The sequence below is a fragment of the Pogoniulus pusillus genome, chromosome 28 (genome assembly GCF_015220805.1).
Source record: "Pogoniulus pusillus isolate bPogPus1 chromosome 28, bPogPus1.pri, whole genome shotgun sequence".
Lineage (NCBI taxonomy): Eukaryota > Metazoa > Chordata > Aves > Piciformes > Lybiidae > Pogoniulus > Pogoniulus pusillus.
Window position 1 is genome coordinate 18110732 of NC_087291.1, and position 26122 is coordinate 18136853.

At 56.8% G+C, this 26122-nt stretch overlaps 2 protein-coding genes across 2 annotated transcripts in view; both read left to right on the forward strand.

Annotated features, from left to right (window-relative positions):
• The window catches only part of METTL6 (methyltransferase 6, tRNA N3-cytidine), a 20958-nt gene extending 15367 nt beyond the window's left edge, over positions 1-5591 (forward strand). Inside the window, exon 8 of the transcript XR_010307549.1 lies at positions 5535-5591. The gene's annotated coding sequence lies outside the window, so the exon portion shown is untranslated. The remainder of the gene's footprint in view (positions 1-5534) is intronic.
• Positions 2957-26122, forward strand: part of SH3BP5 (SH3 domain binding protein 5) — a 26278-nt gene continuing 3112 nt past the window's right edge. The window contains exons 1-7 of the mRNA XM_064167244.1: positions 2957-3139; positions 5535-5597; positions 11387-11515; positions 21429-21593; positions 23937-24067; positions 25208-25250; positions 25797-26016. Of these exons, the coding sequence (XP_064023314.1) occupies positions 3059-3139; positions 5535-5597; positions 11387-11515; positions 21429-21593; positions 23937-24067; positions 25208-25250; positions 25797-26016 (832 nt within the window). The 5' untranslated portion in view covers positions 2957-3058. The remainder of the gene's footprint in view (positions 3140-5534; positions 5598-11386; positions 11516-21428; positions 21594-23936; positions 24068-25207; positions 25251-25796; positions 26017-26122) is intronic.

Sequence of the window (26122 nt, forward strand, 5' to 3'; positions counted from 1 at the left end):
CTGTGTCCCCTGCAGCCTAAAGCAGGGCACAGGTGGATTTCCTCTCTGATAGCAAGGTTTGACTGGGAGATGAGGCCCATGGCCAGAGCTTTTTGGTGGTCACCAGGCTGCTTAGGCACAGAGCTGTGCTCCAGCCTGTGTGTGCCTGGTGACTTTGCTCCCTAGGTGGTAAGAAGGTGTCACAAAGCACCTCTCAGAAGTGTTGCCTGTGACCAGCAGTCCCTTCCCTGGTGAGCTGGGAGGTGACTCTGTGCTGATTGCCCAGAGCAGAGCACGGTGCGAGGGAAGGGTTGGGAAGGCAGCTCCTGGGCTAGAAATGCCTATCCAGTAGGAAGGAGGCCAGCAGGTGACTTGGCTGAAAGCCTTGGATTTAGTTTGTAGGAAAGATGTGAAGATTAGAGTGGCTGGGGAAAAAGATTGCACCTCTTCAAATGAGCCTCCTCCTTCTGCAGCCCTCTGAAGCCTAGAGCCTATTTTTAGTCATCCTTAACTGGTGCTTGTTAAGGAGAAGTGAAATTAAAGGGTATTTTGGGACCCTTTCTTTGGTGCCTCTTTCTTTAAATACATTGCTGTAGGTGGGGAAACCTACAGCTGGGGGCACCACAGATGCTTCAGCTCCATGTGCACATGGTCTGTGTGCACCTTCCCAAGGCTACAGCATCTCACAACCCACGGGGGAAAGAGAGGTGACTCCAGCACCTCCTGAAGCACAGAGCTGGAGCGTGCCTGGGGCTGGAGTGTGGAGAGGGTGGAAATTCACTCGAGAAACAAGCAGAGGAGGTTTGGATTGAGGCCACTTCTTAAATGTGCAATAAGCTGTGTGAACGTGAAGTCTTCAGCATCAGAAGGAGCAAGTGCTTGGCCTCTGGAGGAGCAGAGCTTCGAGGGCACTGTGGCAGTGGGAGAGGTCCTGCTTCCTGTTCAAAGGCATTCTTTAACCTGTGTGATGTGCTCCTGGAAGCCAGGAGCAGGGGCCTTGGATGCTGGCAGCCAGGAAATGCCATGCAGGATTTTGTCAGACAAGGGCAGATTGAGGCTGGAGATCAGGAAGAAATTCTTGCCCGTGGGGGTGGGGAGACACTGGCACAGGTTGCTCAGGAAGGCTGTGGATGCCCTTCAAGGGAGATGTTCTGAAGCTGGGCTGGAGTGATTTGCCATTGGAATGGGCTGCCCTGAGAAGTGGTGGAGTCACCATCCCTAGAGGTGTTCAGGCAAAGCCTGGATGAAACACTTAGTCTGGTTGATTGGCCAGGGCTGGGTGCTAGGTTGGGCTGGATGAGCTTGGAGCTCTCTTCCAACCCAGGGAGGCTGTGGCTGCCTCCTCCCTGGAGATGTACAAGGCCAGGCTGGATGAGGCCTTGAGCAAGCTGTGCTGGTGGGAGGTGTCCCTGCCCATGGCAGGGAGTTGGAACTGGATGAGCTTTAAGGTTCCTTCCAACCCAAACCATTCTGTGAACCTCTGAATCCTTCCACTGTGGGATTGGAGAGTGCCTCCATTAACTGCTAAGGGTATTCCCACCTGTGTGTGTGGTGATGAAGGTGGCAGAAGTTGTCTTGTGTGGGCATTGCTCCCCTGACGGTGCAGGAATGGCTGCAGGCTGGCAGCAGGAGTTGTGTCTCTGTGGTCTGTCTGCTGGGTTTGCCCTTTGGCTGCTGGGAGCCCCTCAGTGTGAGGATAGGAGGTGACAGGTTCTGTTTTGGGAAGGTGGTGGTGCATGGGGTGAGAAATGGCTTGGTCTGGGGTGCAAGTCAGCCCTGGAGGAGCTGCTTCTGGATGACCTAGGCTGGAGGGGTGCAGAGGGCACTGGGAGCCAGGGCAGCAATCCATTCTGTTCTTCTCCCCATCACTGGGCTGCTTATAGCTCCTCTGTGCTTGTTTGGTGCCAAGTTATCTGAAGCCAAGCTGCAGGAGTGCTTCTGTGTTTGAGGGCAGCTGGAAAGCAGCCTCCAGCACCACACTCTGAACCCAGAGGAGTTTTTGAGTGCAGAACTTCTGCAGTCCCACGAGCAGAGGGGCAGCAGCATTCTGCACACCAGGCTCTGCCTCTCAGCCTGCCCTCTGCACAGAGGTTTCCAAGAACTGGAACAGGTTGCCCAGGCAGGCTGTGGGGCCACACTCTGCTCCTTGATGGCAGGTGACAGGGCTAGAGGAAATGGATGCAAGCTGCAGCAGGGAAGGTTTGGGCTGGATGTTGGGAGGTGCTTCCTCACTGAAAGGGTTCTCAAACGCTGGAATTGTCTGCCCAGGGCAGTGGTGGAGTTGCTGTTCCTGAAGGCGTTCAAGCACTGTGTGTACCTGGCACTTAGGGACGTGGTTTAGTGTTGCCCCTTCAGGGCTGGGCCAAGAGTTGGGCTGGATGATCTTTAGGTCAAAGGGTGGCTGGGGGCCAGCTTGGGCACTGATGCTGTGGTTAGAGGGACCCTGCTCTGAGGAGCTCTGCCAGCCTGGGGCAGTGCTGCTGCCAAGGGGACATGTCTTTGGTGTGCCCGTTTCTGCTGCCCAAAGCAGGTGCCGCAGCGCCTGGTTCCGCTGCCACGCCAGGGCCGCTGCCAGGGCTCTCTGGTTTTCATCTCCTCCCATCCTCTCCTTCCCTCTCCTCCACACCGCTGTCAGTCCCCAGCAGGGCCTGGCAGAGCTGAGAAGCAGAGGAGAAGGAGAACAAACAAAAGCAGAAGCGACCTCGCCAGGTACCGCTGGCAGCTCCTGCCCCTGCCCGTTTCGGAGGCAGGCGCTGCAGGCGCGGGGCCGCCGTGCCGGGGGATAGCCGCGGCCGGCCCTGCACGGCGGCAGCGCTCGGGGCGGCAGCGCTCGGGGCGGCAGCAGCAGCGTTACCCTGCCCGCGCTGGCGGCGCCGTCCCTCCGCGCGGGGCGGCCGCACAAAGGGCCGGGGGTGCGGCGGGGAACGAGGGAAGGGGAAGGAAGGAGAGGTTCCCCCGGAGGCGGGGTTCCCCCGGAGGAGGGGCCGGCAGCGGCAGGCGGTGGTGGAGCGGGAGGCAGCGGCCGGGGACAGCGGCGGCAGCGCTAGCGGCAGCGCTGGCAGCAGCCTCCGCCGCCGCCATGGAGCCGGGCGCCAGGCGCGGGCGCGCCGCCGAGGAGGGCCCACGGCCCGAGGAGGAGGAGGTGGACCCCCGCATCCAGGTGAGTCCCGGCCGGGCCCTCGGGCGGGGAGGGCTTCGCGTCCTGAGTGATCTGAGCGTTATGTGTGGCGCCTAATGGCTGTCAGAGCCACGGCCTCCGGCCCTCGACTCCGCAGCAGCGCGCACAGCCGCGCACACATGTCCGCGGGTATCCACACGGGTGTGCGCGTCCCTGTGGGTGCCGCACGGGTGTGTACGCACTCGCGTCTGCTTGGCCATGATCGGGGCGGGGGAGGGCGGCGCGGAGCAGCCCCGGTGCCCACCGGCCGCGGGGGAAGCAGCCCCGGCCCCCGGAGAGGCAGCCTCGGCCCCCGTCCTTTGTTACCCCGCGGCCCGGGCTTCGCGCCGGCCTCTCTCGGGCGGCCGCAGAGACCCCCACCCCCGCACCCCGATCCGCGGCCAGGACAGGGTGACCCTGCTGGCCGACAGCGCTGGCGCCCGGGCACTCGTAACGGGGGGAACCCCCCGGGTGTGACGGTGTTTTAATTCACGATTACTCCGTTAAACGGGAGCTGCAGGGGAGGCTGCTGCTGGCTCTCCTACCAGCGCCTGCTGAAACGCCTTCATTTTTCTGGGGTGGTGGTTTCTGAACAAAGCCTTCCAGCCCCGCAGCCTGCCGTTAGCGGCTGCCCGGTGCCCGCCGCAGCTGGCCGCGGCCCCCCAGCCCTGCGGTATTTTTAGCTCGCTGCGGATTGATGGCTTTTGCCTCCGGCTCGGCTGCGGCGGCTCGCCAGGGGTGCACAGAGGCATGTGTGTGCCGCCGAGGGGAGCGGAGCCTCCGCACGGGGCCCCCGCGCCGGGCTCGCTGCTTCCCTGCGTCCCGAGCCGAGCACAGCACCTGCGGGAATTGGCGAGCCGTGGCTGCGGGGAGTGGGGCCCTGGGGGTCCCTCCCAGCCTACCATTCTGCGGTTCTGTGCCAGGCCAGCCTGTTACTGCCCTGATTTTGTGAAGCTGAGCTCCCTGAGTGCCCGCTGATCTAATTCTGGGCTCGGGTTCTTCAGCTTGCGACACGTTCCCACGTACGTGGCTGGCACACTGCTGGCAGCACCGGGCTTTTGTTGGGTTCCGTGTGGCTGGCAGCCAGGCTGTGCCAGCCCCGGCAGCTGCAGCGCTCTTAGCTAAGGGCAGTTAGGCAACTCCCCGGTGAAAACACGGGTTTGCAAATATGTGTCTTCTGAATCCCAGGAGCTGGGGATGCAATCTGACCTCTGAGGATAAAGGAGCGAAGCTGTTGCAATTAATTCCTTTCTGACTGTAACCGGAGCGGGTCTTGTAATCTAGAGGGAGATGGCGCAAGTGGCAATCAATTTACGGTGCCGGCTTTACACAGCTAAAGGCTTTGGGGAGGATTCTGTTACGCTGTTGAAAATTAAATAACAGCAGGGTTGGAGAACACCCCTGTCGAGGCCGCAGCATCTCACAGGCAGCAGGGTGTCGCTCGGATAGTGAAACCCACCGCAGTCTGCTCCCCAGAGTGGGGCTTTGTGGTGATGAAGTCATTACGAAGGAGCTTTGTTTTGATGGTAACTTCGTTTGTGCCAGCACCACCTCTAGTAAATATTTATGGGAGAGATTTAACACCTTTGTTTGCTCCGTTTTTGTTGCTGTTAAGAGATTAAAACACTGTCTGGAAGGCAGGTTAAGTAAACATCGTCCTGCGTCCCCACGGACCGGCTGTGTGTGGAATGGTTTGGTAAAATCCAGACTGGAATGCTTCTGGTGCTGCAGGCTGTGCCTCTTATCGGTGCTGTGCGCTCCCTGGGTGTCTGCTGTGGCAGCACCAGCTTTGTGCCGGTGCTGCTGGGAGGGCTCTATGTGGCTGGGCACTAGCAGACAGTGGTTGCATTGATTAACAAGGCAGAACCTGCTGTGCCTTGTGTTTATGTTTAATGGCCAGCACAGGAAATGCTCTGCCTTAAAGTCAAACTGTAGAGCTGCTCTGATTGTTTTTCTTGTCAGCAGCCAGGGGCAAAGTTATTCTAAATCATAGAATCACAGAATCAGCCAGGCTGGAAGAGAGCTCCAAGCTCATCCAGCCCAACCTAGCACCCAGCCCTGCCCAAGCAACCAGACCATGGCACTAAGTGTTTCATCCAGGCTTTGCCTGAACACCTCCGGGGATGGTGACTCCACCACCTCCCTGAGCAGCCCATTCCAATGCCAATCACTCTCTCTGCCAACAACTTCCTCCTAACATCCAGCCTAGACCTGCCCTGGCACAGCTTCAGCCTCTGTCCCCTTGTTCTGTTGCTGCGTGCCTGGCAGCCTCAGCGTTTCCTCTTTTCACTGAGTGTGTGAGCTGCAGCCCATGAGTGCTGGATGAGCCTTTTCAGGCTGTTGTCTTTTCCTTCTGCTTTTTGTTTTGTTTTTAATGTGTGTTTGAATTTCTTTCTAGGGGGAGCTGGAGAAATTAAATCAATCTACAGATGCTATCAATCGGAGGGAGACAGAACTGGAGGTACGGAATTCATCCTTTCCTTTTCCTCTGCTGCACGTTGGGATTTATGAGCTGCAGAACAGTGTTGTTTAGCAGATTCCTTCTTGAATGGGTAATTTGACAGAGTCTGATGCTGGTTTTTTTTAGGGGTGTGACTTGAGCTAACAGCTGGAGCAGAAAAGGAGGGAGGTGGAGGGATGTAAAAGCCCTACATGGAGAGCCCCACCCTGCCACTGCCAAACCCTGCTTTTGGGCTCTGAAACTAAACTTAGGTTCTGTTTTTGCAAGTCCCTCTTTTGGGACTGTGCTCCTGCTGTTACAGACAGCAAACATATATTAAGTTAAGAGATGTTTGCCATATCATCACCTGCCAGGATCTCCTGCTTGCTGCCCCCTTTTTAGGCTTTTTCAGCTTGGTAGATTTGCCTTTTGCTTTTTATCTTTCTGAATGGGAGAGGAACTGAAGGAAAGTTGCAGGAAAATGTTTCCGAGTTGGAAAAAAGAGGTTTCCTTGGGCCATGTGAAGATATTGTTTCTAAAGCCTCAAATTTGAGCTTCAGGTCCTCAGTAGTCATTCTGGAACCCTAACAAATAAAACCTAACTGTCCTGCTTAGCTTTTTGTCTATGAATCTGCTCCTGCTGACTGCAAAACAAAGGAGATAAAGCTGATGGAAGTGTAAGATGAATGTGCTGCTAAAGGGAAACCACCACAAAATGATTTGGTCTTGGTTTAAAACCTGTTTAATTTTGGTAATGTTGGGATATTCATAGGATCACAGAATGGGCTGGGTTGGAATGGACCTCCAAAGATCATCTGGTCCAATCCTCTCCTCAACTAGCAGAGGTTAGCCAGAGCCCTGCCAAGCCTCACTTTGATTGTCTCCAGGGATGGAGCCTCAGACATCTCCCTGGGCATCCTGATTGCTGTACCAAAACACTCTGAGGTTGCAGTGGTGAACACTTATAAAAGTAACATTTGTAGTTCATAGAATCAAGCAGGCTGGAAGAGAGCTCCAGGCTCATCCAGCCCAACCTAGCACCCAGCCCTGGCCAATCAACCAGACCATGGCACTAAGTGCCCCAGCCAGGCTTGGCTTCAACACCTCCAGGCACAGCGACTCCACCACCTCCCTGGGCAGCCCATTCCAGTGCCAATCACTCTCTCTGCCAACAACTTCCTCCTAACATCCAACTGAACCTCCCCTGGCACAGCTTGAGGCTCTGTCCCCTTGTTCAGTTGTTGGCTGCCTGGCAGCAGAGCCCAACCCCACCTGGCTGCAGCCTCCCTTCAGGGAGCTGCAGCCAGCAATGAGCTCTGCCCTGAGCCTCCTCTGCTGCAGGCTGCACACCCCCAGCTCCCTCAGCCTCTCCTCACAGGGCTGTGCTCCAGGCCCCTCCCCAGCCTTGCTGCCCTGCTCCAAACACCTTCCAGCACCTCAATATCTCTCTTGAATGGAGAGCCCAGAACTGGACACAACACTCATGGTGTGGCCTGAGCAGTGCTGAGTTTCTGCTCTGCATCTTCAGAATGCCCAAGTCTGTGTTTGATTTGGTTTTGGTTTTCCCCCCCTAGTATGTGTTTTTTTTATGGGATGAGTACCTGCAGCAGGTGGCTTCTGGTAGCATTTTCAGCTAGTGGAGCATCCACTGTGTGCAGCAAGCAGAACACAGGGTTGTGAGCTCCTCTGGAGACAAAGCAGCTCTGTCCCGTGGCTGCTTTCTTCTCCCTTCTCACCTGCATTTTTCTGTGCTTTGTGGCATGTGGACCATGAATTTACTGGCAAATAAAAGAGTAGAAAGAGGGATTATTTGTTATGCAGAATTAAACTGTGCTTTGGCTGTGAAAACCCTTCAGTGTCTCTGGCTTGATTGAAGCTTCATGAGTGAGGTTTGAAAAGCACCAGGCATGCTGGTCTGGAACAGTGCCAGTCCAATGTGCCTCAGGACTCTTTAGATAGATAAAAATAAATGGCCTGCATCTTTTCAGTCTCCTCACTGCGTGCTGAGGTGCTGGGATCGAAGGGTGATGCTGTGGATAGCTGCCTGGCTTTCATTAATCTTCTCCTACCCTTGTGCTGAGGACACATTATGAGGCAGAGAGAACAGCAATAGTGATGCAAATGCAGGAAGACTCAGTGGCTTCAGATGGGATTTTACTGCCTGAGTAGAACGATTCATGTGGCCAAGCGTTTGTGGAGCCTGGAGGTGTGTAGCTGCTCTGTGTGTGACACACTCGGTGTGCTGGGAGAGCTCCTGCCTGTGGCACTGCCGAGAAAAGAGCAGGCTTACCCTGAGCTTCAGCTCACTCCTGTGTGCTTAGCCCCGGAGATGCCACTTGCTGGGTAGTGCAGGGCACAGGCATGTGCTGCTTTTATGCCTTCATGTCCTCAGTGCCAGGTGCTGGGTGGTGCAGAGCAGGAGCCTGTGCTGCTTTTATACCTTCATGTCCTCAGTGCCAGGTGCTGGGTGGTGCAGAGCAGGAGCCTGTGCTGCTTTTATACCTTCATGTCCTCAGTGCCAGGTGCTGGGTGGTGCAGAGCAGGAGCCTGTGCTGCTTTTATACCTTCATGTCCTCAGTGCCAGGTGCTGGATGGTGCAGAGCAGGAGCATGTGCTGCTTTTATACCCTTATGTCCTCAGTGCCAGGTGCTGGATGGTGCAGAGCAGGAGCCTGTGCTGCTTTTATACCCTTATGTCCTCAGTGCCAGGTGCTGGATGGTGCAGAGCAGGAGCATGTGCTGCTTTTATACCCTTATGTCCTCGATGTCAGGTGTTGGGTGGTGCAGAGATGAGCATGTGCTGCCTTTTTACCTTCATGCCATCAGTGCCAGGTGTTGGGTGGTGCAGAGCACAAACATGTGCAGCTCTTTTAGACCTTGATGTTGTGAAATGTTCCCTGCAGATCTGCCTGTAGCACTTACTGTAAGCAGTGCCTGATGGAATGAAGTTGGAATATCATCCACAGTAGGTTTTTGTGGATGTCTCCTCTTTTGCTTTCCATCCAGAAAAAAATCATCTTGAATTGGAGCCAGCTTGTGGCATTATGCAGCTGTGCAGGTTTAATCTGGAGAGGTTGTCAGTGCTTCTGATCTGCTCAGGCTTTGAGGACAAATGCAGTTGGATAGGATAAACAGGGCTTGATGCAGATACACGTGGATAAATGCATATTAGATGGACTTGAGATGGTTGAGGAGGAAAGATGCTAAGATTACTCAACACTTGTGCTTAGGGGAAATCCCTTCCTTCATACAAAGGCAAAGCAAGAAAGCTTTGCCAGGCAGCCTTACAGGATAAATCCAGAGCTTGGAAGGTGGTGTGTAGAACTGGGATCATTCTGCTTCAAAGACTTCCCAAATCCTGGAATGCTGGTGAAAATGTGAGTAGAGCCAAGCTGAGTTTGCCTCTGAAGGTTGGGTTTGGCAGAGCCAAGCTGAGTTTGCCTCTGAAGGTTGGCTTTTGGCAGAGCCAAGCTGAATTTGCCTTTAACGATTCACTGCTGTGGGTCCCCTCTGCTACCTAGTTTGTGGTGCTGCTGCCCTTGCAGGTGATTTCCTTGGCTCTTTGCAAGCAGGCAGTGCAGTTTGATTCATCCTATGCCGCTATGACTTTCCCCTCCTCCCCTTTTGCAGTCTCTGGTGGCAGCTGCCTTGACTGGAGCGTGGGCAGTGCCGCCAGGCTACTTCCAGCGCAGGATGCTGGCTGGCAGCTTCCTGTGGCATCCCTTTTGTGGTCCATGCATTCCCACTGAAGAGTCTTTCCCAGGATAATCAGGAAAAGCAGTGGGAGTGCTCTGAGGAGAAGGGCCATTTCTCTGAAGGAAGTTCATGTTGCCCATGTTTTGGGGCCTTGATGTCCTCCCTGATAAGCGTTAAGAGTAAAGTTGAGGCACCTCCGTGCTGTGAGCCTGTCCTGGGCTTCCTGTAGCTCTCCAAATGGGACTGCTGCCTGTCTCCAGTTCCCACCGGCTGGAAAAAAGCCTGGAAGTGCTTCTAGACCCCAAGGTTTTGTTCTCACTGTGTCTCAAGTCCACATCTGAAAGCAGCAGTCAGGATGCTGCTTGCCCCAGTGGCAGTGCTGTGAGGGTTGGCATCGGTGGGGACCTCTAGGACCCTGAGCCCGTGCTCCAGTGCTGTCTGGGTGCAGCCACAGACGTGGCAGTGTTTGAATGGGGTAGGAAATGGAGTGTACTGCTTCCAGAGGTGTGGAAAGGAGGGCTTCTCTCTGGAGGGGGCCAGCCTGCTTGCCTTTTGTCTTTTAAAGTAAGTTCTGCACCCAAACCACCTGTGAGGGGCTGGGTTCACACGCGTGGCATGGCTTGGACAGACACCTCCAAGCTGGCTGCATCTCTCCTCTCACTTGAGATAATGACTCCTGTTTGACCTATCCTGTTAAACACCCTGGAGAAATACCCTGAGCAGCCTGCAGCCTGCTCAGGAGCTGTGGGGCTGTTAAAGGGCACTAAGTGGCTGGTGGTTGTAGGCTGTGTAAATGTATTGCCTGTTAATGAATCTTTGATTAGGCTTGGTTTAAAATCCATGATGCTGCTGATGCTAAGTGCAACACAGCCAAGGGATGATAAAGGTCCTCTGAGGGATTTAACACTTGGCTTTGTTGATGTCCCTCTTGGTGTTTGAAGTGGCTGTGGAGAGCTGAGTGAAATGTCTTGCACTGGAGATCCAAGTGTGCTCTGCTCCTGTTCACTGCATCCATGGGGTACAAACCTGGCATGCTCCCTGAAGCTCTGCTTGTCAGAGTTAGCATTTGAAAGAGGGACTGAGGACTTCAGGAAGGAAGCTGATGAGGCTGGGGAGTGTGCAGCCACAGAACACCATGTTGGGAAGCAAGCTGTGTCCCGTTGAAGTGGTGCTGTGCCCATTGAGGTAGTGCTGTGCCCACTGAGGTGATGCTGTGCCCGGCAGTTCATGAGGCAGTGCCAGCCTGGCAATAGAAATGAAATGGGAGGTCCCCACAGCTGCTGCTGTTCGCACCTGTGCCACACGTTGGGGTGAAGTGCAGTGCCCCTGGCAGCTGGCTTCCTTGCAGTGCTGGGTGGAAGATGGATTAGATGATCTCAGAGGTCTCTTCCAACCAAAGAGATGCTGTGGTTCTGTTTGCAGAGGTTTGTCCCTGCTGTGTTTGAGCAGATCCAAGCAGGGAAGCAGGCCCTGCCGTAGCGCAGTCAGTAGCAAGGTGTGCTTGAATGGCATGGAAGAGAGCAAAACCTGCTGCTGAGAGGTGTCTGAGGTGGCCTTGAGCACCTCCAGGGAGGGAGCACACACAGCTTCCCTGGGCAACCTGTTCCAGTGTCTGCCCAGTCTCACTGTTAAGAAGTTCTTCCTCATCTCCAGCTTCAATCTGCTCTCCTCAAGCTCAAAGCCTTCCTCCCTCATCCCAGCCCTACAAGCCCTCGTAAAAAAGTCCCTCCCCGGCTTTCTTGTTCCCATCTTAGCACCTCCCTTTAAGAAACAAGCCACTTCCCACCCTCCCAAAGAGGAATATCAGCCTTTACTTTATACAATGCCCTCCTTTTTGCAGTGTTACCTAAAACCTTGACCAGCATCAGGAATCTTTCAGCCCAACACAAACAGCTTTAGACTCTCAGGCACTCCAATTCAACCTAAAGAAGTACTCAGTGAGTAGCAAGCTCAGAAGCTGGAAATGAAATGCACATTCACTTATTATGTTATTAACTCCAGTCAATAATCTGATTTTTGGGGGCAGAAAGCCTGAGGTGGGAACCAGGGGGAGGGATACACTTCACAGCTCTAACCTCTGTGTGCCCTTCCTTTCCTTTCTGCCATGCTCTGAAGGATGCCCGCCAGAAGTTCCGCTCCGTGCTGGTTGAAGCGACAGTGAAACTGGATGAACTGGTCAAGAAGATTGGAAAAGCTGTGGAAGACTCCAAACCTTACTGGGAAGCACGGAGGGTGGCCAGGCAGGTGAGAGCTTTCTGCCTTTTGAAGCTCCTGCTGGCTCTTGGAGAGCACAGAGCCTGCCAGGAAAGTGATCCTGGGGCTGGAGCCAGCTCTGCTGCAGGGACAGCCTGGGGGAGCTGGGGCTGTGCAGCCTGCAGAGGAGAAGGCTCTCTTCAGCTGAAGGGGCTGCAAGCAGGCTGCAGAGGGACTGTTTGCAAAGGCCTGCAGGGACAGGACCAGGGCAATGGTTTGGAATGAGAGCAGAGCAGATTGAGACTGGAGATGAGGAACAAGTTGTGCAGCAGGAGGCTGCTGGAGCACTGCCACAGGCTGCCCAGGGAGGTGGTTGAGGCCCCATGGCTGGAGCTGTTGAAGGTGAGGCTGGAGCAGGCTGTGAGCAAGCTGCTGTAGTGGAGGATGTCCCTGCTGAGTGCAGGGGCTTGGACTGGATGGGCTTTGGAGCTCCCTTCCCACCCAAACCCTTGTGTGGTTCTGGGGCTGCCTGGGAGCACCAGCAGAGCTCTGGGTGCTTGAAGCACATGGGTTAAATGATGAGCTCACAAGGCAAGGCTGCACTTGTGGGGAAAGGGAAATGTCAGCTCGTGTTTGCTCTTCCTAGTAAAGGGCAGTACAAATGTGGCTCATAAACTGAAGTCTTCTGGGAGCAAGGAGCTGTGCAGTTAGTGCCAGGGCTGGAGCTGCCCAGGGGCAGTGGGGTTTAGGATGTCAGTCGCAGGACGAGTGCCCTGAGCTGTGCTCAGCTGTGTCAAGGAGCTGGCACCAGCATGAACCTCTGCTGGAAATGCTTCATCTGTGAAGATAAAGCTCAGTAAAGAGGTATGAGGGCACTGATGTGAGGTCAGCAAAAAACAGCTTCCCTAGAGGAGCTTGAGGACCTCGAGGCCTTTTCTCTACTCACCCTGATCCCTGTCTTGTGCAATGCTGTGCTGGCAGCAGACTGAGCTCAAAACAAACCAACTCTCCCACGAGAAAGTCCTGTAGCATCTTGTTTGTGCAACGTGTGCCAAGGGAGCCTCAGCCTGGGCTGTTCCAGGGTGGAACTTTGCTGTGACAGAACTGGTCCCTCAGTGCTCCGGAGCGGTGGCAGGGGCAAACAAGGCACTGTCTGTGGCAGCAGAGCAGTCACATTTGGCTCTGGGGGGGGCTGCTTTGAGGGCTGACATTGCTGTTCTCTGCAGAGCTGCTGCAGCTCCTGCCGAGGCAGCTCCGTGGTGGCTCAGGTTTCGGTGTGTTTCTGTGCCAGGGGCGTGTGTGTGGCTGTGCCTTTGGCCGTCCGGCTCCCCCCGCCATCGCCTGCTCTCCTGGGCACGCTCAGGGGAAGAAGGGGGCAGGGGGCTGTGTGTCTGCCTGAGGCAGGTGGCCCTGAGCCGCCTGAGCTAGCTGGAGGTGTCCCTGCTGACTGCAGGACAAGGTGAGATTTGTAGGTCCCTACCAACCTGATGTGATCTGTGGATCCGGGTAAGCAAGCAGTGAGCGCCTTGGAGCAGTGTGGAATTCCTGTAGTCCAGAAGGTTCTAAATGTTGGGCATGTCTTGCCCAAAGGTAGGGGGGGAAGAAGAGTGAGGATGCCAGGAAACATCAATGATGTAACCAGGAGTGTAGGTTTGATTCTCTGAGGCAGGGACTGTCTTAGCCACTGCTGAGCTGGCACTTTGTGGGGCGGGGACTGGAGGAGCCTGAGCAGGAGTGAGAGAGGTGAGCTCCCTCCTGAGGCCAGCCTGCCCTGGGCAGCATGCCGTGTAGAAGCGAGTCTGCTCTGTGGCATCCATCCCCGGGATGGGGAATGAGTCCTGTGCCTCCTGACTGGGAGGTGGTTGGGGATGTTCAAGGTGAGGCTCAGCAGGGCTCTGGGCAGCCTGCTCTGATGTCCCTGCTGACTGCAGGAGGCTTGGACTGGGTGAGCTTTGGAGGTCCCTTCCGACCCAGAGCGTTCTGTGACGCTGGTTCCCATGTGAGGTGGAGCTGTCAGGCAGCTGCAGAGCCCAGCTCAGTGAGGGAAGTGAAAGCTCCCTGGGGCCACTGGGTGAGAGGGGTCAGTGGTGAGAGGGGTCAGTGGTGAGAGGGGTCAGTGGGTGAGAGGGGTCAGCCACGAAAGCACTGCTGGCCCCACGTCATCGCTGTGAGCTTGGGGCTGAGCTGCGCAGGAGGATTTGGCCTTTCTGCTTTGCTTCTGCTGCAAAAACATCTGATCAAAACATACTCCCACCCAGCCCCTGCCTTCCTGGGGCCCCTAACCCAGAGGCAAGCCCTGGCAGTGTTGCTTTTGGTTCAGCTTTTGCTGCTGTTGCTGTGCTCTTGCAGTGAGGCAGTTCTGTCCCCGGCTCTGGTTCAGGCTGGGAGTGGGTGTGGATGCTTTGCTCAGCTCCTGGGCTGAGCTTCTCAGGAGAGTCAGATTGTGGCTTCCTCTGCTCAGCAGGAGCACTTTGCACAGCTGTCATCAAAAGGAAAGGTTGCTTTGCTTTCTTCTCTTGCTGTCCCCCCCCCATCTCTCCTGACCCACCAGTAAAGGCTATTTCAGGAGACTGCAGGCACAGGCAGGCTCATCTGTTAAAAATAGCAGCTCACATCTGAGCCTGGCTGGCTCCAGGTCGGGGCAGTACCCTCTGTACCTGCTTTGCTTGGCACCTGCTGCCCTGAGAGGCAAGGAGGACATCAGTGAAGAACAGAGAGGCCTCCCGTGGGCTTCAGATGACAGGGTGCACCGTGGTGGTGGTCAGCTTGGGGGTGATGTCCTTGCCCTTGCTTCACATGGTCCTTGGGAGCCTCCAGAGAGGAGAGAAGGAAGGGCTGGCAGCTGCTCGTTGGGCCCAGCCCAGGGCTCATCCTGGCAGCATTTCAGAGAATGTTATCTTTAGCTGCTAGGGGAGGTGGGATCCTGTCTGGGAGGAGACCCAACTGTGCTGACTCTGCTGCAGGAGCTAATGAAGGGAGCTGCTGGTTGTGCCCTGGACTTTCTGCCCCTTGGATAAGGTTTGTGACCCTGTCCAAAGGGGGTTGAAGTTCTCCTCTAGCGTTGGCACAGAGCTGGGTGCCTCCCAGAACATGCCCTGTAGGTCTGCTCAGGTTCCCTGGCCCTTTCCACAGGCTGCAGGTTTGCCTGGAAGCTTAGAGCCAGGAGTCAGCTCGGCTCTGTGCCAAGGTGTAAGAAGGGGAGAGGAGGATGCATGGATGGGGCCACAAAGCCCAGCACAGGAGCAAGACAGCTACTCAGAAAGCAGAGACTTTCAACCCCACCTGGCCCCGTTCCTATGTGACTCTGCTCTGGCCGGGGGGTTGGACGTGATGATCTCCAAAGCTCCCTTCCACCCCACCCCCCACCCAGATTCCACAGGCATTTCACTGCTTAAGCAGCCTGCTGGAGGTGGGTTGTGTTCCAAAAAGCTCTAGCAGGGCTGATTTCCACCTTCTCCCTCCCTCTTCGTCTTCTCCACCCAAACAGATCTTCAGGCCTGATTTGAAAAGGCGAAGTTTAGCTCATGTTCAACTTCAGAGCTTTGCCACAAGCAGCTTGGAGAGCAGAAGGGTATTGCAGAGCCTGAGAGCCTCTGCTTGCTGGCAGCAGGGCAAACAATCATCACAGATTAACCTATAGCTCCCAAAGCCTCAGGGATCCGTCAGAAGGAGGTCACTGCCCAGCTTTTGGGTCTTGAAAGTTGTTTGTAAGCATCTGTACACAGCCTGCAGCAAGAAGAGGCTTCTGGTTTGTTGCTGCCTCTCTGTTCTGATTTGGCTTGGGGTTCTTAGTCTGTAGGGAGAGGGGAAAGGAAGGTCATGGTCCTTAAGCAAGCAACCCCCCACCCCCTAGCTCCCATCACTGGGCTGAGCATTCTGAGAGTCTAGGAGAGCACTCAGCACTGCTGCTCCTCTGTGGCAGCAATGCTCTTTTATTCTGACAAACCAAGAAAAGAAGGAGGTGGTGGTCGATAGAAATGCTGCTGGAGCAGGACCTCTGGAGGCCGTCTGAGCCCAGCCTCCTGCCCAAAGCTCAGCTGTCACCCGTGCTGGGCTGCAGCAGCCGTGGCTTTGCCACGTCTTGAAAGCCTCCAGAGATGGAGGTTTGTGACCTAAGGGACAGGATAGAGAACACAAGACGTGACTCTCTGTGGGTACCTCCAGAATGAGCTTTGGAGGAGCTGAGTTTCCATCCTGTGTTCTGCACCTCCTGCTTCAGCTGCTTGATTCTGCTGTGTGGGATGCAAAAAGGATGTGAGCACAAATGAGAACACTTTGGAGAAACTCAGCTCTCAGGCTCCCTTCCCCTGCAGCTCTCAGGCTCCCTTCCCCTGCAGCTCTCAGGCTCCCTTCCCCTGCAGCTCTCAGGCTCCCTTCCCCTGCAGCTCTCAGGCTCCCTTCCCCTGCAGCTCTCAGGCTCCCTTCCCCTGCAGCTCTCAGGCTCCCTTCCCCTGCAGCTCTCAGGCTCCCTTCCCCTGCAGCTCTCAGGCTCTCCTTCATGTTGCCCTCCTGGTAAGAAAGACTTTTTTAATGTGCAGCCTGAACTTCCAAGCTGCTGCCTGGGGCTGTTGCTGCCCATTAGTGCTGAGAAGCATTCACTTTGCTGTAGTCTTTGCCGGGGATGCAGCTGTGCTGAGCGTTGTGAGGGTTATTGAGCATTGTAGGTCCTTGTGTTGACATCCGGCTGCTTGCTGCCCTGGTTCCTGCCTGCCAGCTGCATTGACAGGGACTGAGGGAGAAGGGCAGCACTCAGCAGCATGTTGCTGTGGATGCTGCAGCAAGCACTGAACTCCTTCCCCCTGCAGACTCTGATCTGCTGAGCCGGTGGCACTGGTGGGCAAGGCAGGAGGTGGTTGTGTACCTGCGGTCAGGGAGCAGTGATCTGCTGCCTTCAGCCCTGCCAGAAGCTGGCGCAGGGTGCAGGGTGCTGTGGCGCAGGGTGCAGGGTGCTGTGGTGCAGGGTGCAGGGTGCTGTGGTGCAGGGTGCAGGGTGCTGTGGTGCAGGGTGCTGTGGTGCAGGGCGCAGGGTGCTGTGGCGCAGGGTGCTGTGGCACAGGGTGCTGTGGCGCAGGGTGCTGTGGCGCAGGGTGCTGTGGCGCAGGGTGCTGTGTCGCAGGGTGCTGTGGCGCAGGGTGCTGTGGCGCAGGGCGCAGGGTGCTGTGGCGCAGGGTGCAGGGTGCTGTGGTGCAGGGTGCAGGGTGCTGTGGTGCAGGGTGCAGGGTGCTGTGGTGCAGGGTGCTGTGGCGCAGGGCGCAGGGTGCTGTGGCGCAGGGTGCTGTGGCGCAGGGTGCAGGGTGCTGTGGCGCAGGGTGCAGGGTGCTGTGGTGCAGGGTGCAGGGTGCTGTGGTGCAGGGTGCTGTGGCGCAGGGCGCAGGGTGCTGTGGCGCAGGGTGCTGTGGCGCAGGGCGCAGGGTGCTGTGGCGCAGGGTGCTGTGGCGCAGGGTGCAGGGTGCTGTGGCGCAGGGTGCAGGGTGCTGTGGCGCAGGGTGCAGGGTGCTGTGGTGCAGGGCGCAGGGTGCTGTGGCGCAGGGTGCTGTGGCACAGGGTGCTGTGGTGCAGGATGCTGTGGTGCAGGGTGCAGGGTGCTGTGGTGCAGGGTGCAGGGTGCTGTGGTGCAGGGCGCAGGGTGCTGTGGCACAGGGTGCTGTGGCGCAGGGTGCAGGGTGCTGTGGCGCAGGGTGCTGTGGCGCAGGGTGCAGGGTGCTGTGGCACAGGGTGCAGGGTGCTGTGGCGCAGGGTGCAGGGTGCTGTGGCGCAGGGTGCTGTGGTGCTGTGGCGCAGGGTGCAGGGTGCTGTGGCGCAGGCTGCAGGGTGCTGTGGCGCAGGGTGCAGGGTGCTGTGGCGCAGGGTGCAGGGTGCTGTGGCGCAGGGTGCAGGGTGCTGTGGCGCAGGGTGCTGTGGTGCAGGGTGCTGTGGTGCTGTGGCGCAGGGTGCTGTGGCGCAGGGTGCAGGGTGCTGTGGCGCAGGGTGCTGTGGCGCAGGGTGCAGGGTGCTGTGGCGCAGGGTGCTGTGGTGCAGGGTGCTGTGGCGCAGGGTGCAGGGTGCTGTGGCGCAGGGTGCTGTGGTGCAGGGTGCAGGGTGCTGTGGTGCAGGGTGCTGTGGTGCAGGGTGCTGTGGCGCAGGGTGCTGTGGCGCAGGGTGCAGGGTGCTGTGGCGCAGGGTGCAGGGTGCTGTGGCGCAGGGTGCAGGGTGCTGTGGTGCAGGGTGCAGGGTGCTGTGGTGCAGGCAGTGCCCAGGGTGATCCCTGAAGACAAGGCAGTGCCACCAGCTCTGGGAGGAGACTGATGTAGGGAAGCTCCTGTTAAAAACCTGCTCCCTGTTGGACTTCACACGAACTACCCACGGGGGCACGGTGGGCAGCGTGGTGGGGAGCCAGAGTGGGGCTGCCACTGAAGGGTGTGCCCGAGGCGCAGTTGCGTTATCTGGCGGGTGGGGAGCCAGCCCGTGCTGGCTGGTGGCAATTACAGCGTTGTTTAAAGGTTAGTGAGGGGGAGAGGCTGTGTCCCAGGGACAAACAAGTGCCTGTCCCGGCAGAGGCCCTGGGCAGCGCATGGGGTGCTGGTGCCCTGCTCTGAGCAGCTGCTGTGTGCCACTCACTCCAGCTGGCACGGGCTTCACAAATGGGGCTTGTTCCTGCCTTCTACTGGCAGTGGGGCAGAGGAGCTGCCATGGGGAGTGGCATCCCTGGCAGTGTGGGGTGGTTGGGCTCAGCTGGGTGAATAAGAAGCCAGGCTTGAATAGAGCAGCTCTGCTGCCCGGGAAAGCTGCTGGTTGTGCTGTTGACATCTGCCCAGGAGTTCAGCTTCTCCCTGCTGAGGGAGGCTGACCCAGGGCAGAAGCTCTGTAGCAGTTCTGTACCCTCTGCAGCTATTTCTGGCTTGGCTGCAAGCTGTGCCTGTGTGCCCAGGGGGCAGAGGCTGGGCAGGGTCTGCCAGGGGGTGTTAGGTGTCAGCTGGCCTCTGGGGAACGCTGTGGCCGTGAGGCATCAGTTTTGTGCCAGTGATACCCTGCAGCCCTGTGTGACAGGGTAGGCAGAGCCAAAACCTGGAGAGCAGATGAAATGAAGAAGAGGAGCATGTGTCTGGGTGGATGTTAGCACAGAAGGTGGCAGCTGTGTGTGGTAGAGTGGGAGAAGTCCTCTATTAGCTGAGCCAGGCAAGAGGTCTGGCTACAGAGGGGGCCTGGGGCAATAAAAGCCACATGGAGCAGGCAGAAAATTGCATTTCCTAGTTAAAGAGCACAGCTTTGTGCTTGGGGAGAGAACAGGCAGAGGCCTGTGTCTGCTGCCCTGAAAGTCTGCCTGTGAGCTGCTGCCCTGCAGAGCCACTGCGCTTTAGAAAGGACTTGGGGCTGTTTTCCTCCCCTGCCTTTTGTGGTGCTTAGGGATATTATAGAATCACCCAGCTTGGCAGAGAGCTCCAAGCTCAGCCAGCCCAACCTAGCACCCAGGCCTGGCCAAGCAACCAGACCATGGCACTGAGTGCCCCAGCCAGGCATCCATCCAACACCTCCAGGCACAGCAACTCCACCCCCGCCCTGGGCAGCCCATTCCAGTGGCTGCTGCTGGGCTCTGCTCACAGGTGACTGGAGACAGAACAAGGGGGAATGGCCTCAAGCTGAGGCTGGGGAGGTTTAGATTGGACATTAGGGAAGAGTTTTTCATGGAGAGAGTGGAATGGGCTGTCCAGGGAGGTGGAGCACCTCTCGGTGGCAGGGGGAAGGAAGCAAGAAGAGCTTGCTGCTATTTCAGGGTGTTGTGAGGGAAACCTTGTGGGCTGGATTTCCTTTTGAGCCTTGTGTTTAAATCAGGAGTCTGTCTGCCCTGCCAGGAGGCAAGAAGGGAAGGGCTTTTTCCATGACCTTTACCAGCAGCTGGTGTCTCGAGGGTGAAGGTGCTGAGAAGGAGGAGCTGGCTGTTTGCTGGGGAAATTCACCACAGTTCTACTAATTTCCCTTGTTGTATTGGGGACTTTTAGCCCCTTCCCAGCTGCCTACCCTTGCTTCACACTAAAATCTCTTCCTTTGCCACCAGTGAGGTAGTGGAAGTCCCATCCTTGGATGTTTTAAGGCCAGGCTGATGTGGCTCTGGGCAAATTGATCTAGTGGCAGTTGCCCCTGCCCATGGCAGGGGGGTTGGAACTCGTTGGTCCTTGAGGTCCCTTCCAACCCTGACAATTCAGTGCTTCCTAAGACTTCATCTGACACTGTGTGTGTCAGAGTCCTTTCTGCTGTTGCAGCCTCAGCCTCCTCCTCTGTGTGCCCTGACATGTGAAGTTCTGCACACCGTTCTGTCCTGTCAGGGCAAAGACATCCCCCGGGGTGACAAACTGGAGAATCACTGAAGTGTGAGCAGTGCCTTCACAGTGCTGGGTGCTCAGCTAACGGAGTGTGAAGCTTGCCTTTGAGGGGTGGTGTCACAGTGCTGGGTGCTCAGCTAACTGAGTGTGAAGCTTGCCTTTGAGGGGTGGTGTCTCAGTGCAAAACAGCTCCCAAATACTCCTTGAGATGGAAGTCGATGAAGCAGATCATGTGGAAGGGTCCAGGTGAAGGCTGTGAGCTAGACAGAGTGTTTGTGCATCCACCTCAAGGTGCTGCTATGGTTGCAACTGAAGACAGAGTCAGTGTTCCTGAAGGCAAACCGAGTGGCAGGTGCATGTTTGCAAGCCTGTGTGTGAGAGCTGGCAGTGGTGCCCAGCAGAGAGCGCAGTGCCTTGGGCACAAAGCAGCTGCTCACGGAGATTCGCTCTCTGCTGGCCGCAGAGTCAACTCCATCCAACGCTGGAGTCTTGTCGCTGGTGCTGAAGGGCAGCACTGCAGGCCGGGGTGGCACTGCTGGCACTGTGACACTGCTGGATCCTGCAGCACAGCCCTGCTTTGCTGGCTGCGCTCCTTGCTTGGGCTGAGCAGGGCTTGCTGCTCCCTTAGGGACCTGGGGCACTGGAGCTGGCTGCAGCCTGCAGCAGGGGACTGCTCAGGGGGATTTGGGTAGCCTGAGAGCCTTGTTCAAAGCTTCAGGAGAGCTGAAGGTGGTCTGCGATGCACTGTCTCAGAGAACTGGTTGGAGCTCAGAAGAAAAGAGGTCGTTGAGATGGTGTCAAAGCTGTGCTTGCCCTGCTGGCAGGGGCACGTTTGGAGGAGTCTTCTCTCACAGCCAGACCCATATGGCTCACCAAAAGGTTTCTCCTCTGCCCCATGCAGGCAGTGGGAAGTGCTTCCTGCCAGCTCAGGCTTTGTGTTACTTTAGTGAAGAGAAAGCAGCAGCTTCCAAAGAGCCTCTCAGAGCCTTCAGCTGTGCTTTACATGCCCTTGGTCACCTCAGTGCCTGTGCTCTGGGGACCTGCTGCACCAGCTGAGCCCCGGCCAGAGCAAAGCAGAGCCCTGCAGAACTAGCAGCCACCCTCTGAGAAACCCTCTTCGTGCTGTGCAGCAATGCAGAGCTGCTGCCACACTTCCTCAGGGTGATTCGTGCCCGCTGGCTCAAAGCCCACCCTGGCTGAGCCCGGGGAGCGCCACTCCCTGCGTGTTCCTGACACGCTGCAGGTTTGCTGTTGCCTTTCCCCTGGCCGTGTTCCGTGCTGGTGGAGCCTCCATCAGCTCTCTGTGCAGGCCGTGGGCCGTGAGCTCTGGCTGCACACCCCGAGGCAGCTGCCTGCAGATGCCCTGTCTGGGTGGGAGCCGCTCCCGCAGCGGCGCTTGCTCCAGAGGGGACTGAAAGGCTGGGGAGCCTCGGCGGCAGTGCGGCGGCGCTCGCATCCCGGCACCGGCGCTCGCATCCCGGCACCGGCGCTCGCATCCCGGCACCGGCGCTCGCATCCCGGCACCGGCGCTCGCATCCCGGCACCGGCGCTCGCATCCCGGCACCGGCGCTCGCATCCCGGCACCGGCGCTCGCATCCCGGCACCGGCGCTGCTCAGCGCGACCATCAGTGGTCCCTTCGCCTCTCACTCCAACTTCTCCTTTGCAGGCCCAGCTGGAAGCTCAGAGGGCGACTCAGGACTTCCAGAGGGCCACTGAGGTGCTGCGTGCTGCCAAGGAGACCATTTCCCTCGCCGAGCAGCGGCTGCTGGAGGACGACAAGCGCCAGTTCGACTCTGCCTGGCAGGAGATGCTCAACCACGCCACTCAGAGGGTAAGGACCAGCTCAGCCCTGCCCCGGGCTCTGCCTTCCCCACGCTTTGTCTTCCTGGGTTCTGAAAGCTCCAGATCCATGGCTTGGAGGAGATGGAGACAGAGAAAGCTCTGAGGGAGCTTTAAAGGATTTGAGTCTTGGGCTGCTGCTGGGACTGTGCTGGTTGTGCCTGGCCGTTGGAATGGGCTGCCCAGGGAGGTCACTTGAGATGGGCCAAGCCAGTGATGCAGAGCAGGAGCTGGCCACGTTTGTTGGAGCCATGCTGGTGGTGCTGGTGCCATTGCTGAGGGCAGAACATCTGCTTGTCAGGGAGCTGATGTGCTCCAGAAGGTCTGTGCTGGTTCCAGCTGAGCACTGGATGGGAACCTTAGGTTTATTGACTGTGGTAATGACATCTCCTGGGCACAAGCTGAATTGGGCAGAGCAGCTGATGGCACCTTGAGTGCAAAGCTTCTTATCCAGGTCACCCAGAAAGCACCCAGCTGCACCTGCCCAGGGCACAGCAGCTTCTGCCAGGGCTGCCTAAAGTCTGCTCTGTGATTTTTAACTGACTATGGTGGAGAGCTTGAGGCTGGGGCTGGAGCCAAGAAGGATGGAAGTACTGCTGGGAGTCCACACAGAGCAGGTGCAGTGTGTGCTTGGTGGGATGGGATTCTGGAGCTTCTTCAGGAGCAGAGTGAATGCCTGCTGGGGTCAGGGCTTGCAGTTATTGCAGTGCTCAGAATCACAGAAGGACTCAGGCTGGGAGGGAGCTCAGAGCTCCTCTGCTCCAACCTCCCCACCATGCCCAGGGACACCTCTCAGCTTGACTTAGCTGCTCAAGGCCTCATCCATCCTGGCCTGCAACACCCCCAGGCAGGAGGCAACCACAGCCTCCCTGGGCAGCCTGGGCCAGGCTCTCACTACCCTCACACTCAACAACTTCTGCCTCAGCTCCACTCTCCCCCTGATCTGCCTCAGCTCCAAACCATTCCCCCTTGGCCTGGCTCAGAGCCCCTCAGCACAAGTCCCTCTGCAGCCTTGCTGCAGGATGCCTTCAGGCACTGGCAGCAGCTCTGAGGTGCCCCTGGAGCCTTCTCCTCTGCAGGCTGCACCCCCCAGCTCCCTCAGCCTGTCCTTAGTTTTGGGTGGGGGTGAATGGAGTAAGTGGAGTGCCAAGGGGGAGAAATCATCCTGGTTCCATACCAAGCTGTGAAAGGACACAGGTGGGAGGATGAGGTCTGCTAGAGCAGAAGTTGTCCTTGCCTGGCAGCATGGCTGTGAGCTCAGACAGGTGACTTGGAACTGGGTTAGGAATTGCTGGTGGAGAAGACTGCAGCTGAGGCTTAAGAAGCAGCATTCCTCTACTGCCACCTGCAAACCCACTCTTGGAGCAGTGTTTTGCGCTCCAGAGATGGAGAACTTCGGAGGGACGAAGGGGAGAGACCTTCAAACGTGACTGATTTTGACCAGCAGCACACAGGAGTGCACAAAAGGAAAGCACTGCCAGGTGCTGAGTCCCAGACAAAACTGTTGCAGGAGGGAAGATGCTTCATGGAGTTGCTAATTCCTGACTGCTGATGCAATCTGCAGTCCTCCAAAGGTTCTGCTTTTGCACTCATTCCTGAGGTATGCTCAGCTCAGAAATGCTGGCAGGGAGGAGGAATGTTTTGGCTCTTGAACATGAGGCCTTTTCCGAGGCAGGGGGGAGGCAGGAGGCAGGAGGCATGCTGCCTGCTCCCCCTGGGCTTCAGTTTGGCTCGTGGAGCTCCCTTTGCTCTTACACCCTGCAGTGCCATCTGTCAGTGCAAAACGTGTGGGTGCTTCTGTGCTGCAGGGAGAAGGACACCTCCTGCAGGTAGAAGTGCCTGGGGAGGGGGGAAGTCTCTGCAGGAAACAACAGAGGTCCCCACGGCCCTCCCTGCCCCAGAGAGATTCAGCATGGAGAGGCAGGGCTTAAAAGCAGTCCCTGGCATCCTTGATTCTCTCTTCCTGCTTTACTCATCTTGCCTCTCTCTTATCTCTTTTGTTTGCCCTTCTTCCCTGAGCATTTGTGTGAGAAAGAAGCAGGAGCACCTCCGAGGCAGGGCTGGGGGTGGAAGCAGAGAGCCTTTCATTAGCCAACACTGCCTCTTGGCTGACTGGGACCAAAAGCTTGGTTACCAGTCTATAAAGGACATTTTGTCCCCAGTTGTGGTGTTAGGTGGGATGCAAAAGGTTTCTTTCTCACACAAGCCTTGCCCTCTATAGCTTCCCTTTTCCTGGTGGGAGCTGAGCAGAGAGATTCTGAGCATGCTGTTAATGAAAATGATAAGGAATGGCTCATTGGGTCTTGCCACTCAACCTGTGTTTTCCCTCCTGAAGGTGATGGAGGCAGAGCAGACCAAGACAAGAAGTGAGCTGGTTCACAAGGAGACAGCAGCCAAGTACAATGCTGCCATGGGCAGGATGAAGCAGCTGGAGAAGAAGCTGAAAAGAGCCATCAATAAATCCAAGTATGTCTTATGTTTGGAGATGAGAGGAGTGGTGAGGTGGGAAGTGCTGCTTCTGGGGGTTCCAGACTTGTGTTACCCCCTGTACCTTTGGGCTCCTGCCTGCCTGTGGCAGCCTCACAGCAGCTCTGCTGCTGATCCCAGCCCTGTGTTTGTCCTAAGTGCCTTTTGAGGCTCCTGACCTATTAGACAGGTGAGCTGCATGGGCTAGGAAGCCTTTCCTGGGCATCTCTGTGCTCTTGATCTTTGTGGTGCTGTGTGACTTGCAAAGCAGGCTGGTGGGATTCACACAGATGTTGCCCCCAGAGCCCTGTGTGAAGGTTTTGCAGCACAGGATTGTTTGTAGTTCAATTCTTATTTTCAGTGAGGAGAGGAACAAAGCAAGGGACAGAAACCCAGAAGGGTGAGACTGCACCAGCAGCCTCCTGCCCAGCAGCCTTGTTTCTTTCCTGCTGCTGGGGACAGGAGCACACTTCAGAGAGCAGAAGTGTCCTCAGTAAGCTGTCTGCATCTGATGTGTGCTGCTGCAGAGAGCGAAACAGCTCTCTGCACACAGCCTGGTTAAATGCTGGCCCTGTTTGTAACCAGTTCTTAATCCTCTTTCCATTTCCCAGCCACTTTCTTTATGTTTCCAGACTTTAGCTGGTCTGAACAATCTGCTTGCTGTGGTTAGCTCCTAATCCCCTCCAGCTCAAAATGACTTTTGGATGAAATTGGTCTGTGTGTGCTGTTTGCAACACAGTCAGATGGGCACAGGGAGGATCCTGTGCCGGGTCCCTGTGTGCTCTGCAGTCAGATGGACACAGAGAGGATCCTGTGCCTGGTCTCTGTGTGCTGTGTGTTCTGTGGTTAGATGGACACAAAGGATCCTGTGCCTGGAGCTGCACTTGGTGGCTGAGTCTCAGCCTGAGGGAATGATGCTGTCAGCTCCAAACCCCAGAATAATGCAATTTAGGGCAAAAGGCCCACAAGAAATGGGTGTATGGAGGGGAAAGGAGTGCCACCAAGGGCACACCTTGGGTGTTCTGCCCACCTGGACAGCAGCCTCTGGGCCTTGCAGTGGAACACAAAATAGCTGCAGAGGGAACCCCCTCCCCAGTGCAGCCTCAGTGTTGTAAACCTTTGTTTCTTGTTTCTCCACAGACCTTACTTTGAACTGAAGGCCAAGTATTATGTCCAGCTAGAGGTAGGTATGGAGCTGAGAGCCACCTGAAACTCTGCTGCTTGTAGTCAGCACTGAAATTGCACCCAGAGTGCTCCGCCAGCTGCTGTGTTTCTGTGCAAAACCCATTCAGAGCCTCTGGAGCAATTTGCTGAGCACCTTGTAAAGATAGAGAGCTGAGGCTCTGACTCCTGGTGTGCTGGAAGGCTGTTTGAAGCCTGCTGCTAGCATCAGCCAGCCCCATGTACCTGCCCTCGCTTCTTGGAGTTGGGAATCTCTGGGGTTTGCTTCTGCTTTTTGCTTTGGGGCTTTCTCCTGTGCTTTATGCATCAGGTGCTAATGAGAGGTCCTGCATGCTAGCAAGAGGGGACCCTGCTCTGTGCTCTGCTGGGGCCACAGCCACTCTCCAGAGGCAGTCCCAGCCCTGGCTCCTGTGCTTTGTCCTGCTGCCATCTCCTTCGAGTGCCACCGCTTGAATTCTGCACTCTGCCCTGGTTCTGGTGGTCTGTCTGTGCAGAGCTGAGTCCCAGGGGCACACTAGGCACATTTAATGCCTGTCTTCCCTGCCAGCAACTGAAGAAAACAGTGGATGACCTGCAGGCAAAGCTGGCCCTGGCCAAGGGGGAGTACAAGACTGCCCTGAAAAACCTGGAGATGATCTCGGACGAGATCCACGAGAGGAGACGCTCTGCTGCCATGGGGCCGCGGGGCTGCGGCGTGGGGGCTGAGGGGAGCAGCACCCCTGTGGAAGACCTGGCAGTGAGCAAGCCAGAGTCAGACACCATCTCCAGTGAGTACAGAGCCCTCCTGGCCCTGCAGGGGCATCCTGAGCGGGTGCTCTGCACCTTGTGCATGCCGGGTGCGGCGGGGCTGAGGCGTGCTGCTCGGGGCGGGAG